Below are 18,245 nucleotides of genomic sequence, written 5' to 3'. Positions count from 1 at the left end.
TGCCCCCTGCAGTGACAACAGATGTTCCTTATCTCATCTTTCACCACTAGGAGGGGTATGAACCCTCTCCCTATCTCTCCTACAGTGCATGTCAGTCTGTCCTAGAGGGGTATGATGCAATACAACACAATGATTGCAAAGAGAGTGATAGAGAGAGAGAGAGAGAGAGAGAGAGAAAGATAGAGAGAGAGAGGGGGGGTAGTATCAGTCAAAGGAATGCATGATTATGTTAAACCCTTTGCCCTGTGGGTTGCCCTCTAGCCTATCACGTGTTCTGTAGTTACCTTTAGCTGCGCTTAGTAGAACGCAATTGCTCTGGAGTGAGTCAGTGTTTGAGTGAGTCAGTGTTTGAGTGAGTCACGCCATGTGTGTTTGAATAGTCATTATTTTCATAAGTCGCCACTTCAATAAGATGAGATGGAGATAAGATAAGTGCGAGAGTGCTTATGAGTGATATATGCAGGAGGCTTTGAATTAAGTTTGTGGTGTTTCATACGGATGTCTGAGATTATGTGAGAACTCATTATCAGAGTTACTGCTGTCCTAATAGAGCAGGAGGGACTGTAGGACTTTTATTGTATTATGCTCTGCTCTATTCTATTGTACAGATATTACTGATATCTATTACCTACCTTTTACAAAAAAGCTTTATCTGATCATGGATTATTATTGTGTGTATGTGTGTGTGTGTGTGTGTGTGTGTGTGTGTGTGTGTGTGTGTGTGTGTGTGTGTATATATATGTGTGTGGGTGGGTGGGTATGTGTGTGGGGATTATGGTCCAGGCATGCTCAGACAGAGACAGCTGATGCTTTTCAAGGTGCTTGACAGCTCCATTATAAAAATGTCCTAGGTTGTTTTGTCAACTGGAAAATGTTAGGAATGTGTGTATATGATGTGGTGAATGACATATGTGTGAACTCGTGGAGGCTGGTGGAGGTAGAAATCAGAGGACAGGCTCATTGTACTTGTATGTTTGGTACCATTTCTCATTCCATTCTATGCATCACAATGAGCCCGTCCACCGATTTCTACCTCCACCAGCCTCTCCTGGTGCATACACAGGTACTGGAAGAGGCTTTGATTACTCATAATGCTTTCATGACATTCATCCATTCATTCATCAAAATATCAAATCAAATCAAATCAGACTTTATTTATATAGCACCTTTTGGGCAAAATTGCAATACAAGGTGCTTAACAATACAATGAAAATACAACAATACAGTGAAAATAAACTGTAATATAAGGAAATGATAGTATAGAATGCTAAGCTAAAAGGGTATGTCTTAAGATTTCTTTTAAAAGTGTTGTGACGCACTCAGCTCCTCTGGCAGGCTATTCCCAAGGCAAGGGCCATAGACACTAAACGCCACCTCCCTGTAGTTCTTTGTCCTTACCCAGGGAACAACTAAAAGGCCAGTGCCAGAGGACCTGAGTGATCTAGAGGGAACATATATTAAAAGCATGTCTGACAAGTGTTCAGGCGCTAGTCCATTGAGTGAATTGAACACCAATAAAAGGATCTTATAATCTATCCTAAAACTGACGGGCAACCAATGAAGGGACTTTAGGACAGGTGAGATGTGTGCTCTCCTTCTGGTCTTGGTTAGTACACGTGCTGCTGCATTCTGAATGATCTGTAGCTTATTTATAGCTTCCTTAGGTAGACCAGAAAGGAGAGCATTGCAGTAATCAAGCCTGCTAGTGATAAAAGCATGCATAAGTCTCTCAGTATCGGCCTGGGAGAGAAAAGGTTGCACTTTAGCAATATTTCTAAGGTGATAAAAGGCGGTTTTAGTGAGATTACTGATGTGAGATTCAAAATTCAGATCAGGGTCTAAAAGCACGCCAAGATTTTTTGCTAGGGGTTTGGCGTTTTGTGCCAGGGATTTGAAGTTAGTGCACAGTATCTCTCTCGGGACCTTTTCTCCGATAATTAAAACCTCTGTCTTATGTTTGTTCAATTGCAAGAAATAATGTGGCATTCACAAGTTGATACGATCAATGCATTGAACCAGTTTATCAATAGGGCTGATGTCATTAGGTGGTAAAGAGATGTACAGTTGTGTATCATCGGCATAGCTATGAAAATGAATCCTGTGTTCTCTGATGATATTTCCCAGTGGCAGCATATAGAGACTGAACAACACAGAATGAAGCCTTGAGGAACCCTAAATGTAATGCTAGTGTTAGCCGAGGAGTGGTCACCAATGGAGACAAAATAGTCTCTGCCGGACAGATAAGTCCTAAACCAATCTAAAACTGAGCCAGAGAGGCCAACACACTTCTGTAGTCTGTTAATAACGATATCATGATTGACTGTATCAAAAGCAGCGCTTAAGTCTAAAAGTACTAATACTGAGAGTTTCTTGTCATCCATGTTCATTCTCAGGTCATTTACAACTTTAACTAGCGCTGTCTGAGGATCCAGGTTACTTTTCGTTAGGAGAGGCTTCACAATAGCAGTTTTCAGTGCCGGGGGAAAATACCAGTCATTTACAATCACTAGCACTTCATCCTCAAGACAATTAAACACAGTTTTTAAAAAGGTGGTGGGGATCGGGTCAAGTGAGCAGGTGGAGGGTTTTAATTGCATTGCTTCGTTCCTGAGCATCTCTTTATCAACAGTAGCAAAATCATTCATAGCAGTCTTACGCAAAATACAATGCTGTATGTATGTACTTTCTACTGTGTGTGAAAGTCTCTCTGATTTATGAGGCTGTCACAGCGGTGATCTCTAGAGAAGCAGCTTTGACTCACTGCTCGCAATATTCAACCAGAAGGAATCCTACCGAACCACTCTGAGACCCTGTGCAAACCTGCAGGGCCTCCCAGTCGCACACTAGTCTTCTCTGCTTCCAGCGATATTCTCAAACATTAAGAGTGTGTGTGAGCAGGTGCAGGTGTTCTCAGCTTAGGGCTATTCTCAGAATTGGAATAAAAACACACTGTGGCAAATGTTTGTGCTGTGACAATGTTTATTTTCCAGTGTTTATTTTTAACCATTATTTATAAGTCAAAAGCTTAGTCAAAGATGATATGAAGGATGATGATGATCGTGTCATTGTCAGGTTATATGAAACAACCAACCATATCACCTGTCTGGTAACAGATAACAGATACATCTGTATTCTTTGATAAAGGGTGATAACAAGGATGATAATAATATCACATGTACATCAGACATAATACCAAATATACCATAAAGGACTGAAATAACCATGTAAATATGTTTAATAATGTGTAAAAAGTAGATAAAATAACCCTAAACCTAACCCTTGTAGATAAAATGTATATATATAAAAAATAATACATCAAACAAAGTACGTAGGTCCTCCAATGGGGACGGGGGGGGGGGTTAGTTGGGCTAATTAAACACATATAAAACATAATAATGATAATAATAATCATAGTACATTTGGTCACTTAATTTCATGGTATAGAAAATGCTGTAGTCAATCAGAATTACATGATAAAATGGTAATTATACACAGTAATAGCCTGTGAATTTAGTTAAGTTTATTTGAGATTAATAATAACAAGCACCATTTGGTTGTGTTGCATTGTCTGAAGTTAATTAAATTAACCACCCTTCCAACATCGTTTACGTCTAAACATCAGTGTCAATAGTACCACAGAATTAAGCGCACCCATAATTATACTTGAAACAATTCCAACCCAAGAACAAAGCAAAGCAAATACTGTACACAGGTGCAGTGCCAACAACACAGAGTGGAGACGTCAAACCCATAACATCATCAACACCTCCCTCCCTGAATGACTCCACAAGCCTGCACCAGCCAACATGCTTCTAGCTTGTTATTCAAATGATCAACATTACAAGTCTCAACTTCAAATACAGGAATAAAAAAATCAGTGATCACTGATGACTTACTTTTGGCTCAAGAGCACCAGCAGAGGCACATCCTCAATAACATCACTTTAATGGCTATATTACGCAAGACACATTTAAAAAAAAATATATATATACAAAAATATTTGCCACTTTATTAGGTACACCTGTTCAACTGCTCGGTAACGCAAATATCTAATCAGCTAATCACATGGCAGCAACTCAATGCATTTAGGCATGTAGACATGGTCAAGACGACCTGCTGAAGTTCAAACCGAGCATCAGAATGGGGAAGAAAGGTGATTTAAGTGACTTTGAACGTGGCATGGTTGTTGGTGCCAGACGGGCTGGTCTGAGTATTTCAGAAACTGCTGATCTGCTGGGATTTTCACGCACAACCATCTCTATACATGCACAACCATCTCTCTAGAATGGTCTGAAAAAGAGAAAATATCCAGTGAGCGGTAGTTCTCTGGGCGAAAATGCCTTGTTGATGCCAGAGGTCAGAGGAGAATGGCCAGACTGGTTCGAGATGATAGAAAGGCAACAGTAACTCAAATAACCACTCGTTACAACTAAGGTATGCAGAAGACCATCTCTGAACTCACAACACGTCAAACCTTGAAGCAGATGGGCTGCAAAAGGAGGTCCAACCCAGTACTAGCAAGGTATACCTAATAAAGTGGCTGGTGAGTGTATGTGATTAATGACAAAACACAATTCTTAAAAACATATAAACAGTACATTGCACATACTGTACCAAATGGCCATAGCATACAGATAATAATCCCAGTGTAGTGTAGGATTCATAATAGGGCCCACTTGTAGGGGATTACATCGAGAAGTGTCTCTCACCATATGTCGGGAGACAGCAAATACATTACATAACAGACAGTTCAATCATTTCTGATAAAGTTCCACCACATATAATTATCCCAAATTCAACCTCTGGTATATGCATATAGAGAGTAATAATACATGGGTAATAGAGAATGAATATCATAACTAAAACATTAATGCATTACATACACATGCAATAAACCCCACAAACACACAACTCCCGTTGCAAAACCATACATTTAAATCCATATGCTGTACATTATAATAAGCGGTCACATTTTTTTTTCCACAGGTAAAGTGAAGCTACAGCATCACAACTGGTACAAGGTAACGGAAAGCTAACTACTGTTCATTTTAAATTGAGAAAATAAGTGCTTTTCAGCAAGTATAATAATAAGAATGTATCAAAATGAGTCAATATATACAGTGCCCTTCGTAATTACTGGGACAGTGAAGCATTTTTTCTTCTTTTGGCTCTATACTCCAAAAGTTTGGATTTTAAATAAATTACTATGAAGTAACAGTATAGATTCTCAGCTTTTATTTGAGGGTATTTGTGTACGTACTGTGTACCCCTATTTCATTGCACCAAAAGTATTGGGACAGATTAATATTATTGCCTAATTATGCACTCATGTTAAGTATTTGGTCACATATCCTTTGCATGCAATAACTCATGCCTGAACTCATGCCTGAAGTCTGTAGCCCATTGATCCCACCATGAACTGTAGGCCTGTACAATCAATTGGATTTCCATCTGAAGATTGACTTGGCCAGTCAGAACTTTCCATTGTTTGGCCCTGAAAAACTCCATAATTGCTATGGCAATATGCTTTGTTAGCCTAAGGTTTTGGCTATGTTTCTGATTTTTTCAGCCTCATAATGGCTTCCTTGACTTTTAGTGATACCTTTTTGTTGACAGACACCAATAACAGACTCCAAAGGCAAATACAAAACCTAGAATCAATACTAGACATTGACAGCTCTCTTATGACTGCACAAAGGATGTGACAGAACATACCCACCAGAAGCACCTGTCAAGCCACTCTAGCCATTGTCCTAAATTGTTTTGCCATGAAATAGAGGGACTATGTATAAAAGATGTTGTCATTTCCAAATGGTGAAACCAATATGTACACACATATCCTTAAATAAAAGCTGGGAATCTATACTTTAACATCATAGCAATTGCTTGATTTAAAATCCAAACGATTGGAGTGTAGTCGAAAGAAGAAAAAATGCTTCATTGTCCCTATTATTACGGAGGGAACTGTATATAATTTAAAGGCACAATCTAAAGGTTCTTTGTCCATTGCAGTAATGGTTCAAAGTAAATACACAATAAACTTATAACAAGGTTTTGCTGTTGGATATACTTCCTACACCAGCTGCATAATTGAACATGGTCACTCTCTCCAGAAAACACACACTTTAGAGTATGTGGCTTTACAGGAGTACAGTATATGCAATATTTGGAGGCACACTGTCTGTGATATTAATTTTTCCAATACACCCTGTTCCTACACACACACACACACACACACACACACACACACACACACACACACACACACACACACACACACACACACACACACACACACACACACACACACACACTCAAGAGCATGAACAAATGTAACTCAGAATGCCAATTATAATACAAACCATACCATACCTCACTCACCCAAAAGTATTTTGCTTAAATTGCATTTACATTGTGTTACTTGTATGTAACAAACAGTGGTAGTTTCACAGAAACCAGCTAATGAGCACCAAAGGTCTTACTAGAGGCCACAAAAACACACTGGATTCACTCTTGTGTTCTCACCTCATAAAACTTTGGATGGCTTACATAAAAACGTCAAACTACTAGGTATAAAGATGAAAAAAGCTTTTACTGTCGATTCTCAGCTATGCCTTGCCAGGCGGATGCACACTTAGATATCACTGTATTAATATCCAGTTTCATATGAAACAGCTGTGTGAATGGAAAAGCCATTTAGGTCATGTAGTCACCCTGAGAAAAAATTAACACAAATTAATTAATCAAACTACAGATGTAATGAATCGTGTAAACTATTAATTAAAATCAAGAGGCCCTATATTAACTCAAGCCACAAACCAAGTATATAAGATAATTCACAGCAGAATTTTCTTTTTCCTTTTTCTTTTTTTTTCTTCACATAAAAGCCCACTTTTCTATTCACAAACCAACTTTCCAAACTTGAGAAAATGACTGAAGCAGCTTTGAAGTAGCATACCTTGTTTATGACAGGCTTGGATGACCCTGCATGGCTAAACTTGTAGGACTCTCCACAGCCATGATCCTGAAAGAGGGAGAGCAGTTGACATTTTAAACATAATTGCTCTACTCTTCAACTTTTACAGCTCAACTGTCACACAAAGAGACCCTAATTTACTCAACTGTAGATAGCAGATGTCCGTGACAGCTCAAAAACATTCTCACCCTTATGCAGCACGTTCAATTTGAAATACAGCTAAGAGTCATGTTTTATGTTATCTCCAGGCGAAATTGAACTGAGGCTTGAGAATGCTTGAGTCCTAAATGACACCAGGGTGAGCGAAATGTCTGTGAATGTGAATCAAGGTGGTTGATTGAGCCGAGCTACTGACCAGCTTGTGAAGGTAGGTCCCCATCTGCAGCACACACACCAGAGTCTCCATCATCTGTTCCTTCCTCAGGGTGTAGAGTCTGCTCTGACTGGGGCTGACGCTCCTTTCCAGCTCTCGCACTGTAGAGTTCAGGGCAACGGCTGCACACTGTAGCACACTCAGACCTGACACACACACACACACACACACACACACACACACACACACACACACACACACACACACACACACACACACACACACACACACACACACACACACACACACACACACACACACACACACACACACACACACACACACACACACACACACACACACACACAGGAAATGACCCAAAGCAACAAATCATCACAGAATTGTCCATATCCATACGTATCTTGACGTTTAGGATGAGTTCAAAGCTGCTCATTTACTATGCTGCTTTTTAGTGTCTATTCTATTTCACCCATTATTATTATTATCAAAGGCCAACCACTCCGAATCTATGTATGTATGGAGGGGAAAGAGGTAACGACAGTGACTCCATTTAACTGATTCATAAACATAAACATAATTGACTCTACTGCAGCAGCGCTGTTCTTTGTACAGCACAAGCCTCAGCAGGCAGCATCAATTATGTTGTTTATGAATCAATTACAAATTCCATGGCGATGGAGTCACTGCCACACTAGCATAGACCAGAATCTGAATTACATGCAGAGGCAAGGATGCAATTATCTGTTCATTTTTTTTCTCCAACACACAAACACACACACACACACACACACGCACGCACACATGCACACACGCACACGCACACGCGCACATGCACACACACACACGCACACACACACACGCACACACACACACACACACACACACACACACACACACACACACACACACAGAACGTGGGGAGCTGGTGGAGGAGGAGGGCCTACATGTGGTATTGCACCAAAATCGGCTTAGACTTAGGATAGGACACCAGGGGGAGTGAGCTGTCCCGCCAGAAGCTGGAATCTAGCATGTTGCTAGTTGTGACAGGAGAGTAGAGCTAAGGTCTTTAAAGGCCTCTCTCAGTTCCCTCTCCCCTCCTCGGAAGTTTCAGACCAGATCAGACCAGAGCACGAATGGGTTCCCTCTACGGGCAGTTGATCTTCAAAGGGCCATAAGAAAGGAAACTGTGTCTATGGATGGCAGGAAGTCAAGGTGAACCGATCTGGCGGTTAGGCATTTGAAGAGCATTCCCCACCTTTTCTCTGTTCTTTGGCCTACTTTCACGTAAGCTGCTAGGAGAAGGGAGTTTTTTTGGATTGCAGGCATGCCAAATCTTCACCAAAGCCTTCCAGTTGGGTCCATTTCAGGAGAGCCAGCTCGGCTTTAAGGTAGTCAGAGGGGCTTCCAGTTTTGTTACTGGCACTGTGTCAGGCTCAGGCAGTGGCAGTGGCATCCAGCTCTTGGTAGGTTGTTGGGTAGCGCTTTTTCCTAGTTGGGCATCCTGTCTCCATTTGAAGCAAGGCAGAGAAGGTAAGCAAGAAATGACAGGACTGATCTGAGGGAAGTTTGTTGAGGAGTTGGTCCACGTGTGAACCGCAGAGGAGCTCAGCTCCTCCATGGTGTGGAGGAGCACCACATGTGACTGGATGTGAAGTGCAATGTCGTCTAGTGCTTGACCATCTCCGGCTCCGATGGGTGGAAGGTCCATGATATTCTTGATTTCTCTCATCGCCAGTTTTCTGGGTTGTTCGTACTGTTCACCAAGTGCCTACAAGGTTTGGGTGAATGGGTTGGGAGCAAATGAGAATAATAATGCTAGATGTCTATCTCGCTCCAATCTGGGTGTGGAGCCAGGGTTAGGTTGGTCTGGTTGGTCAGGTTGTGGGCTTAGGGCAGAAAATATATATATCCGGTTAAAAGGACCATGAAGTGGAGGGTGGACTGTATATGTTGTGGCTAGTTCAGTTGTCAATGTCAAACACTAGAATGAGGATGGATCTGTACATGTATTTTCCTAACGCATAAACACACACACACACACACACACACACACACACACACACACACACACACACACACACACACACACACACACACACACACACACACACACACACACACACACACACACACACACACACACACACACACACACACACACACACACACACACACACACACACAGCCTCCGGGCAGTCTCAAGAGAGGTGGCAAGACACACAGGCCACAGCAGTATAGCCTAGCATACGCACACACAACACACACAACACACACAACACACACAACACACACAACACACACAACATGGGGGAGCTGGTGGAGGAGGAGGAGGAGGGTAGGGTAAACCTAGATTTTTTTGAAAACACGCACAAAGGGAAGGAAATATTTTCACCAGACACGTCTGATCAGGGGAAGAGAGCTAAGGCTATGAATGGATACGGGGTGGGGGGCGGGGGGGGGGGGGGGGGGGGATACAATATACTGTATATAAGAAGCATTATGGGCTGTAATGGACTGATGCCAAAGCACCACAAGATGAAGATAGCCATACAGTATGGTACATACCATAATGATCAGTAGTTTCCACGTCCACATATACGCCATTTCTCATCATGTTAATCAACACCTAAAACAAGCAGGGTGAACCATTAATAAGATCAACATAGCAATATGTTTGATTGAGGCTCAACAGTGTACTGAGTTATCAGGTAAGTGATATTGAGTATTAGTGTAAGGACAGTGGAAGCTGGTAGAGTTAGAAATAAATAACCTGGATGATTGGCTCATCGTAATGCATGGAATGGAATAACGAATGGCATCAAAGACATGTGGAGGTGGTGGTGCGGCTGCTGGAAATGTCAATCCAATCAGGATTAAGTTCATTAAACTTGCGTCCTTTTGATACCATTACAAATGGTATCAAAAGTGGTATCATCTCTTGGTATCATCTCATTGTACGCATTTCATGCGTACAATGAGACCGTCCTCCGTGTTTTTAATGTTATTTATGACAGGCACACATTGTTTGGATGACATTCTCTCCACACCACGGATGACAGGTTGAATAACACTGAAACACTGAACTCTAATTATATATCTTAGAAGTAACCGCTTGCCTACATGTGTGTAGAGGAGCTAAAAGAACAGGTTAGGTCACTACTGTGTGGCGGCTGAACTCTGTTTACCTCCAGTACTCTTATGTAGCCTTTCTCAGCACTGAGGTGCAGACAGGTCTTCCCTAATTTGTCGGTCTCGTTGACTCTGGCACCGAGCCGGATCAGATCGGATACCATCAGGTGCTGGTTTTTCTGGGCAGCCAGGTGAAGGGCAGTCTGGGAAGATGAGTAGGAATAAATGCAACAAAAGAACAACTGAATATGTGTTTACAGGTCTGAGTTGCTGACGTAAGAGGCTGTTGCATGTTTCTAAAGTCTCATGACTAGAGAAGGCATGTCAATCGGCAAAGTTGTGTGATAAATTCATCGCTAAAAGACTACAAAGCTATGCTAATAAATGTTGCTAATAAATGTTGTTTCCAGTGTCATTAAAGCGTTACCACACAGGTTTAGAGTAACTTCAAAGTAATGTGCTAGCAGAAATCCAGTGAAATCATGTTGTAGTTTGTTGGATGTACCTTCCCCTCGGAGTCTTTGAGATCCAGTTTGTTGAGAGCTGCCATCCTTCTGGCGATCACGTACCCTAGAGCTCTTTTCCCTTGGCTCACTACTCTATGTAGAGCTCTGGAGAGAAAAAAATAAAAGAAAATGTGTTGGCCCCCCCTTCCAATACAATCTTACAATGTAACAGTGGTGTTGACACACAGAGGTGGTTCTGTCTGTACTGTTCCAAGGTATTTCTTCAGAACAGATGAGGCATTACCGTTGCCTATTATGTTACAGTCGAGTCACCGTCTTGGTATTGTCACACTGACTCTCCAGAAATGGGAATCAAGCTTCATTGAAATATTACAATAAACAGCCAGGCCCAGTGCTACACCGTAAGCAATAGTCTCTTAACAGTAGAGTGTTCTCAGTAGATAACTCTCTGAGAACTCACCTCAAACAAACATGTAATATTATCTCCTCATATTCATGCCACTTTCCCACCCTTTGTACTGTTGTAGCAACTCTGGGTTTTGAATTTCAAATGAACAGATTACGATATCATGATCTACATAACCCCCAGGACATGTCAACATACTATAGATATGTTCATGAAGGTTTGAATAGTGGGTGTAACTATGATGCACTGAGGCACTGTTCGCACGGACACACACACTTACGTCCTCCCATTCTTATCAGGGACCAGTAGCTCTGCATCTGAGACTTCCCTCAGTATGCTCTCCTCTCTCTGCAGCTGGGTCCAGAAGAATGCTGCGCTGTTCCAGTCCTCATCATTACTCCCTCTGTCCTCCTTCAGGTGGCTGTTCCACCCCTGGGCATCCCTCCCTCCCTCCTGCCTTGGGTGGCTGTTCCAACCCTGACACTCCCTGCCTCTGTCTTGGCCAAACTCATAGACCTGGGGCTGGGAGCTGGCAAACACAGAGTCTGGAGAGGATGGTACCTGGTATTCACTGCCGCTGGGGGAGTAGGACATGCAGGACTGGGGGCTGGGTATCATGTCATCAGACTCATCGCTGTTGTACCCCTGGGAGTTAATGGAATGGACACTGTGCTTGTCTGAGGGGCTGGGTAGGGTGAAGTCTGGAAAATCATAGTTTTGGGCTTTTTGCATCTTGTTTTCGTGATTGTGCTTCAGCATATAGCTGTGTAGGGGTTGCTCTGGAGCCCATGGGCTGTTGCTGGGCTCCTGGAGGTAGTCTGGAGATTGGGGCTGGGGTGGGGGGCTGTACTCTGGGGAGAGGGGCTGGTAAGTAGGGGTGCTGTAGGTCTTGCAGGTTTTGAGATCTTCCTCCAACACCTCTACGATTATGGCCAGCTCCTCCAGGCTCTTTGTATGTTTTTTTTTCTGAAAATTTAGAGCAGAGAAAGTTTTGTATGACGTGCTAAACCGCCTTAGATGTGGGCTCATTATGATGCACAGACAACACAACACATGTGTTTGATTCCATTCCATGCATTACAATGGACCCGTCCTCTGATTTCTACCTCCACCAGCCTCTCCTGTTTAGATGATAATACTAGTCAGAGCTTTTTCCGCTTTGCTGGCACCTGAGACCCAGTTTGGAGCACAGAGCACCTGACATCTGAAGAAATCAAAACTGAAGAAAAATGTTTTTCACATCACTCACCTTGCTTTTTTTAAGGTCTCCATTTCTATTAACTCTCCATTTCTCTCCTAGGAGAGAAAATGACATTGAAGTTTTATGAACATGTGTGTACAACTGTAGAGTTATGCTTGAGTAAGCTCATCCACTCCCATTAGGAAACCAAACACTGTATGTCTTGCAAAAAGTAAACAACAAGAGAAGAATGGGCCAGGAAGCTCCTAAGGAATCTTCCACCACAAGAGCTCACTGTTTGTTACAGGCCAACCATATTAATAAGCATATGTAGCAGAACTGTTATGAGTTTGTCTAACCTTTGGCCTTGCCACAGTTTCCCTGTGAAAAGATGGAGAAAAATACATAATTTAAAACACTGAAAATCACCAAGTAGCATGGAATCTGCTTGAACAAGAGTGTGTATTACATGCTCCATATGGCAAGTTCTAAGTTCAAGTCCCATATGTCATCCTTATCTCATACAGCTGTATCATCTTTTGTATTTCACATTTCGTGTTTCATATCTCATATTTCAAATGTTGTGTTTCACGTGTCATACCTGGACGTCTCTGAGGTCCAGACCCTTGGCTATGCGGATGTTCCTGAGCATGTCTCTCACTGGCATCTTGACTCTGACTCCCAGGTAATGTTTCTTACTGTCATAGTTGCCCATTTTAGGGCCTGATGAAGAAAAAAAACGATGTATTTAAATATGTTTTGTGTAAAACTATATTTTTTTTGTGAATTTGACACAGAAATAGCATAGCTGGTGACCAGAGGTTGTTACTTTTAATTCCAGGGCAAAAAACATGACTAAATCAACAACAACAAAACGTCAATATGTCTGTCTGTCTGTCTGTCTGTCTGTCTGTCTGTCTGTCTATCTTTCTCTTTCTCTCTCTCTCTCATGTGCATTTCTACATGATATGTCTGTGTCATTTGATGTCAGAGATACAACATCAATTTGTTGTGAAAAACAGCCTGTGCGTTATGATGATCATACATTGAATGTCACAAGTAGGCACTTGATGAACGGGTCAATCAGGCTGCTATTGGCCAAAGCTGAACTGACCTGTCAAAGTTGAGTCCATCGTCAAGGACGTGCTGGGCGCGTTTCCACGGTTGTCATCCATACTTGTCAAGGTCTCTCCAGGAGCAGGCGAGTTTGTCCCCCCCGAGGAAGACGCTGCTAACCTGGTCACAGGTGAGTTATAGCCCCCAAACAATCCATTGACTTCTACCTCTTGCCTTCCATCAAAGTTTTGCAGACTGCCTCCACTCCCCGAGCACTGGTCTTTACTTTTATAACGTCCACGCATCTCGCGCCTGTCCTGCGGTTTGTTGATAAATTATCGTGTAGCAGGATAACAAACGAACGCAACCGAGTCCCCTCAATATATTAGAACAAACTGTGTTCGTTTACGTAGGAGTCACTGTGCAAATGCCTGTGTTCACCTGTCAGAGCGTCTTAAATCCTACACTGGGGCGTGGGCAAAACGAAACACCGTGGGGTTGAGCTAATTCTAAAATTGCTCCAACCACACCTGTTTGTAGCGTCGGTGCAGAAGAGTGCATTCTAGAGGTAACTTATACACTAAGCAAAAGCTACGGCTTGTTAAATAGGTTGGTGCTTCCCCCCAGGCGAAACGATAGGAGACAACCCACATTAAACGGCTTGCTTTCTCAGATGTGTAATGATAGAGAAATGCTGGCCCTCCCTGTCCCTTTTACCATCAGGTGCCTCGATATCATGTCCTCTGTCTTGTCTCATAAGGAGAGGCTTAGACAATGACAAATGTTTGGAAAAACTAGTATTAAAAATATGGCAAAGCCCATGTCTATTTACTTATATTGTCCATGTTATGTTATGCCTACATTTTTTTTTTTGCAAGAGTGCTTTTAGAGCCTGGGTCAAGTCTGTCTTTACCTAATCTCGCCCCCAGACACTCCAAGTGTACTGGAATATGTGAAATGTTTGAAATATTTGGAGGCAAACTGTCTGACTGTGAGATTAATGTTCCCTCTCATTCACACACACACACACACACACACACACACACACACACACACACACACACACACACACACACACACACACAGCATGGCAATTGTAGAAGGGTGCTGATGCCTTCTAATTAAAATGGTCCCTTATGTGCAACCAAATACAATGGTCTGACTACCACATTGTCAGATTAGAAAGGTGTGCGTGTGTACGTCTGTGTTGAAAGTGGTTAATACAACACACAGTGGCTGTATTTAAGAGAGGAAGTGCCTCAGAATGGAGAAGGTTGAGAAACATGTCAGCTCAGCACTGCCATCTATAGGGTGCTTGAAGAATGTACATTAAGAGTGTACATTCAGGTGCACTCAGGCGTTACATAATTCATCTTGAATTTGTGTCTTCCCATCTGCCCTCACTCATTCCATCCCTTCTCAGATCTGATAGAGCCAGGTAAGTGTAAGCAACTTAGTGAACACTAGGTGGAGTTAGGACTTACACTTACCTATTCGGTCTGTTGTTTGGGCAATTTCTGTAATGAAACGCAGGCTGCGGTCCTATTTTCTACCCCTCTAGCAGAAGAGTGCACTTGTTCAGTCCCGTGTTAAAAGGAATGATCTTGCGTTGTAAGATATACTATAGCTATAGTTGAACCTCCCTCAAACATGCAAGGTTTCTCTAAGACCCCCTCTGTTGATTCTAATGAAGGCCTTTGATGGACAAAACATGTTTTTATCCAATTTCCAGTATAATGCAGCTGTTTTTAACTCTGAGTGATGGTCACACCTCCTTCCATCAATGAAATTCCTTCACTCACACCTGTCCAAATCTTTTACTGTATTTTACCTTTATTTAACCAGATAAGTCAGTTGAGAACCAATTCTCATTTACAATGACGACCCGGCACAGCATTTAACATTAACACACAATTACTAACTAAAAATAAGATAGTATTAAAACACACTATTTTACTTTTAATTCTTATTAATACTTTTAAAGAGAAGGAATGATGACTCATGTGTCACACTCTTTGTGCACCTGTTGTCTGAAATAGGCCTGGATCATGTAGCTGGTTTGAAAATTATTTAACAGAGAGAACACAGTGTGTATTAACTGATGGTGTTAAATCATGGACATACCAAAGGGTGTCCCACAAGGATTGATTCTTGGTCCGGTTCTTTTTACTATTTACATTAACGATATTGGATTATCTGGAAATAATTGTAAACTGCATTTATATGGTGATTGACACTGTTGTATATGCTATTGCACCCACGATTGACCAGCTCTTTCTGAGCTACAGTCTATATTTACTGTCCTACAGAAAGCATTTGTTGAATTGAAATTGTTTTACTTTTAATTCAAGATTGGGGAATCGCCGTTTTGCCCAGATGTAAGATGGCGCAAACATCAGGCCAATTCCATTCCATTGTAAGCAAAGGGAGGAGGAATCCTATCTCCTTCAAATATCCAAAGTCAACAAATAACATCCCTTCGGCATGAAGGGTATCCCACAATTCATTGCAATTCATTAAACATTCTCAAACAGACGTTATTGTTCGCTGTTTCATACCTGTCTTTTGACGTACCCAGGCAGGTATTAGTTGGCAGAAGTTTTGAGCTGGGCCGCCGGTGTGACGATGTCGCGACGGCTCAAACTTTTTTTTTTACCTCGTCAAAACAACCACCAGGAGGCACCCTTGAGCATGATGGATATGTATGAACATCTTGCATTTGGAAAAGGTCTGTCGAGATGACTCGAAATTATGTCCTTGGATAAATCTTAATTTAAAACAAATCATGTCTTTGACTTGACTCTTTATATCAGTGTTTCTCAACCTTTTTTCAGTCGCGGCACCCTTTGCATGAATAAAAAATCTCAAGGCACCCCAATATATATATATTATTTTTTTAAATGTTGATTATCATTAGAATACACACACTGTCTCTGACGAACAACAAATGCATGACGCATGTAGCCTACTACTCTTACACGCACGCACGCATACACACACACACACACACACACAGGGGGGCGTAAATGTGACTTACTCTCAGTGAGAGATTTGGGCCTGGGAGGATGCACACAACCGCTCTATTCTCGCAGGAATGGATGACAGACACACACGTAGCTCCTGGTCCACAGCTCTCAGGCGCTCTCTGTACTTATTCTTGATGCAGGTTAAGCTCGAAAAGCTCAGTTCACACAAATATGTCGTGGAAAAGGGTAACAGTATGTCAACGGCACTACTTGACACTATCGGGTATTCCTTTTCCAATGATATCCAAAATGTATCCAATGTCATATCTTGAAATTTCATCCTTAATGTACGATCTTCTTTCATCTCTGCCAGTTGCTCCTGTGCCTGCATTGGCAGGTCGGCTGCGTTCTCCAAAGCGCACGAATTCCAAGGGTCACGGACCCAGTCAAAACCAGCAAAGGTCTCAGCTGGAAAATACTTATTAAATCTCTCGTCAAGGGTTTGCAGATGCTGAGAGATAAGGCCAGAAAGTTTTTTGCTGTTTGGATGTGCACTGTACAGGGGAAACATCTCAACTCTCCCGTTTCACACAAGAGCCCAGAGAGTGAGTTTAGACTTGAAGCCACGCAATTTGTCTGATGAGCTTAGTAGATTTTCCTCTTTACCTTGCATTTTAGAATTAAGTTCATTGAGGTGCTTAAATATATCGGCCAGGTATGTGAGTTTCGCGCACCATTGCGCATCTGCAATGAACTCTTTATATGCAGAATTCTCTCCCGCTAGAAACACTGACTTCTTCTCTTAACTCGTACAGTCTGTCCAAGCACTTTCCGCGTGAGAACCAGCGGACATCCGTGTGCAGCAACAAGCTCTGATGCTCGGCTCCCATTTCCTCGCATAGAATGGAAAAAAGACGGGACTTTAACGGTCGCGCCTTTATGAAATTAACTATGTCCACTGCCCTGTCCAGTACATCTGAAAGATATTTCGGTAAAGTCTTGGCAACCAGTGCCTCCCTGTGAAGGAAACAATGCGTTGTGCGAACATTTTGGTTTTGCGCTCTGATCCTGCTGATGAAACCTTTGACATTGCCGGTCATCGCAGCAGCGCCATCGGTGCAGACACTGATACAACTTTTCCAACTTAGACCTCCCTGTTCAAGGTACTCTGTTGTGACACGGTATATTTCCTCTCCCGTTGTTTTGTGCGGCAAACACTTGCAAAATAAAAAATTCTCACGAATTTCTCCTCCATCAATAAATCTCACAAATCCCAAAAGTTGTGCGTGGCCACTCACGTCTGTTGATTCATCAACTTGCAGAGAGAATTTCCCACACAGCCTTATTTTCTCTAAGACCACGTCTTCTATGTCTGCCGACATGTCATTTATATACGCCTTCCAATGGTAGAGTTCTAAAGTGGTACCTTTGCGATCTCTTTAGCTGCTTGTGGGCCTATCATTTTGTTTACAATAGCCGTGCAGGCTGGCATTATTACTGATTCGGCAATGGTGTGAGGCTTTTTAGCCTTAGCTATTATTTCGGCTACCAGGTAGCTAGCCTCCAGTGCATTGTTTGAGACTTTCGCACACTTGAACATCACCTGCTCCTGTCGGCTGTGTTCGCTTTTCAAACGAACAAAGTATTCAGACTGTGGAGCTTTTCTTTTCAAAAACTTGTCCATGCTGCTGGCTAATTAACCACTGCACAATGCTATGACAACTCATCCGA

At 42.1% G+C, this 18,245-nt stretch overlaps 1 protein-coding gene across 1 annotated transcript; it reads right to left on the bottom strand.

Annotated features, from left to right (window-relative positions):
* Window positions 1-6,596: 6,596 nt before the first annotated feature.
* LOC310822408 (uncharacterized protein) lies at window positions 6,597-13,853 on the bottom strand (the record flags this gene model as incomplete). The annotated part of the gene is made up of 11 exons (XM_083694746.1): window positions 6,597-6,714; window positions 6,959-7,024; window positions 7,332-7,495; window positions 9,876-9,936; window positions 10,496-10,642; window positions 10,945-11,050; window positions 11,593-12,278; window positions 12,562-12,608; window positions 12,852-12,873; window positions 13,094-13,215; window positions 13,607-13,853. 11 exons carry the CDS (start codon window positions 13,851-13,853, stop codon window positions 6,697-6,699), a joined length of 1,686 nt encoding a protein of 561 aa, XP_083550872.1. The 3' UTR covers window positions 6,597-6,696.
* Between the last annotated feature and the right edge of the window lie 4,392 nt (window positions 13,854-18,245).

The sequence above is a fragment of the Argentina silus genome (assembly GCF_951799395.1).
Source record: "Argentina silus genome assembly, chromosome: X".
Lineage (NCBI taxonomy): Eukaryota > Metazoa > Chordata > Actinopteri > Argentiniformes > Argentinidae > Argentina > Argentina silus.
Note: the sequence above shows the minus strand (reverse complement) of the source record. Positions and strands in the feature narration are given on the sequence as shown.